This window comes from Rhincodon typus, chromosome 29, assembly GCF_021869965.1.
Source record: "Rhincodon typus isolate 14 chromosome 29, sRhiTyp1.1, whole genome shotgun sequence".
In the NCBI taxonomy this organism is placed as follows: Eukaryota; Metazoa; Chordata; class Chondrichthyes; order Orectolobiformes; family Rhincodontidae; genus Rhincodon; species Rhincodon typus.
This window is the reverse complement of record NC_063360.1, coordinates 17040742-17042441: the sequence shown is the minus strand read 5'-3', so window position 1 is coordinate 17042441 and position 1700 is coordinate 17040742. Positions and strand designations below refer to the sequence as shown.

The 1700-nt window shown below is 31.6% G+C and overlaps 1 protein-coding gene across 1 annotated transcript in view; it reads left to right on the top strand.

Moving 5' to 3' along the window:
- The window catches only part of LOC125486424 (mucin-16-like), a 43682-nt gene extending 42241 nt beyond the window's left edge, over nucleotides 1–1441 (top strand). Inside the window, exon 53 of the mRNA XM_048613861.1 lies at nucleotides 528–1441. Within this exon, the coding sequence (XP_048469818.1) occupies nucleotides 528–620 (93 nt within the window). The 3' untranslated portion in view covers nucleotides 621–1441. The remainder of the gene's footprint in view (nucleotides 1–527) is intronic.
- The last annotated feature ends 259 nt before the right edge of the window (nucleotides 1442–1700 follow it).

Genomic DNA, 1700 nt, shown 5'->3' with positions numbered 1-1700 from the left:
ACGTTTCGGGCCTAGACCCTTCTTCAGAAATGAAGAAATTTCTGAAGAAGGGTCTAGGCCCGAAACGTCAGCCTTCCTGCTCCTCGGATGCTGCTTGGCCTGCTGTGTTCATCCAGCTTTACATATTCTGCCAGTCTCAGTTTTCTCTCTGTCAGAGTGTCCTTCTGGGGCCTCCTGACTAATCTTGTGTACCAGTCCATTGGTGATATTGTCTGTCCAAGTGTTACAGGGATCTTATCAAGGCAACACTGGTGGAAGTCATTCAACTTATTTGACATTTTCACTGCTGTCTTTCTTGCCTTCATGACATATATTGAAGTTGGCACTACAATAAAAATACAGTAAAATAACCTTTATTTAATAAAACAAACTGAAAAGAGAACTGAGCTGTACTCAGTTGATAAAAAAAAGTAGTTCAGTAATAGACATAGATAATGTCACAGAATTTAATCTACAGAATATATATAATGTTGCCTAACAAATTACATCATCTGATATTTTACTAATGTAATATTTTAACCTTTCAGATTACATTATGTCTGAAAAAGAAGTTTCATGGATCCTACAACATGATGCAACATCCTACTGGGCTCTACTTTCCTCATCAGAAATTCTACTGATAAATAATAAACATGCAAATTACTTACATATTTAACAATTTAGCAGTCCTTAAAAGAACATGATTATATTTGTGTAGTTACTATTTAATGTTGGATCCCAAATTGAGAATGTATGCTTCTCATTGAAAGCTAAATTCTGCCAAAAAGCACTTAAAAATACATAATAAAATAGAAATAGTGGTTGCTATAAATGTCAGGCTGAAATAACTATTTGAATCTGTTAAATATGTCACAAAGAAATTAACAAAGTTATGATAAATAAACACTAGAAACGTCTTCACCCAAATTTTTGTACAATTCGAAGATTTGTCTGTGATTTGTCAATCTTTTTGTACTGCTGATTAAGTATAATAACTAGGAAGTAATTGACTAAGGTGCTAAAGAAAGTACTGTGATCACTCAGTTCACTTTCCTTATTAGTCATATTCTGATGAAAGAATAAAAACTTCTGACGTTCTATATTCAGGAGGGATACATTCAAGATTCTGCTTGGAGTATGACATATGAGGAATAGACAAACAAAACAATGTCAAAATTGGCAAACAGCTGAGTTCTTTTGAGTCACAGCTTTCCATGTAAATCAGTTGCAGTAATTTATTGTCACCAGTTGGTTGTCTTCCGCATTATCTCACATGTTATATTTATCTGTACTTTATTCAAATTAACATCAACTATTGCTGTTGTGCTCAAATAGTAACATTATATATTTGTAATAAATTATTTAAAATAATTTACATAACATGGCAAACAGATTAAACTATTTATTAAAACCTTATTTTTCTGAGAACTGAATATTTACAATGTGGTCTATTTTTGTAAGTCCTGACACACAATGAAATCCAACAATAAACAATACTTTGTTATATTTCATTATTTTTTGTTGCAAGTATCTAGTTTATAATTCAAATATTACAGAATATGACTGTTAGGTTGGATTTAAAGGATTAAATGCAAATGGAAAACACTGACTGAGAAACTAAGACTAATTCTAATGTCATTGCAACTGAAACAAGCTTGAGGTTAATTAAAAACTAACTATTGTACTATAAAGAAGGTCAGATGAAGAGGTATAAACATGTA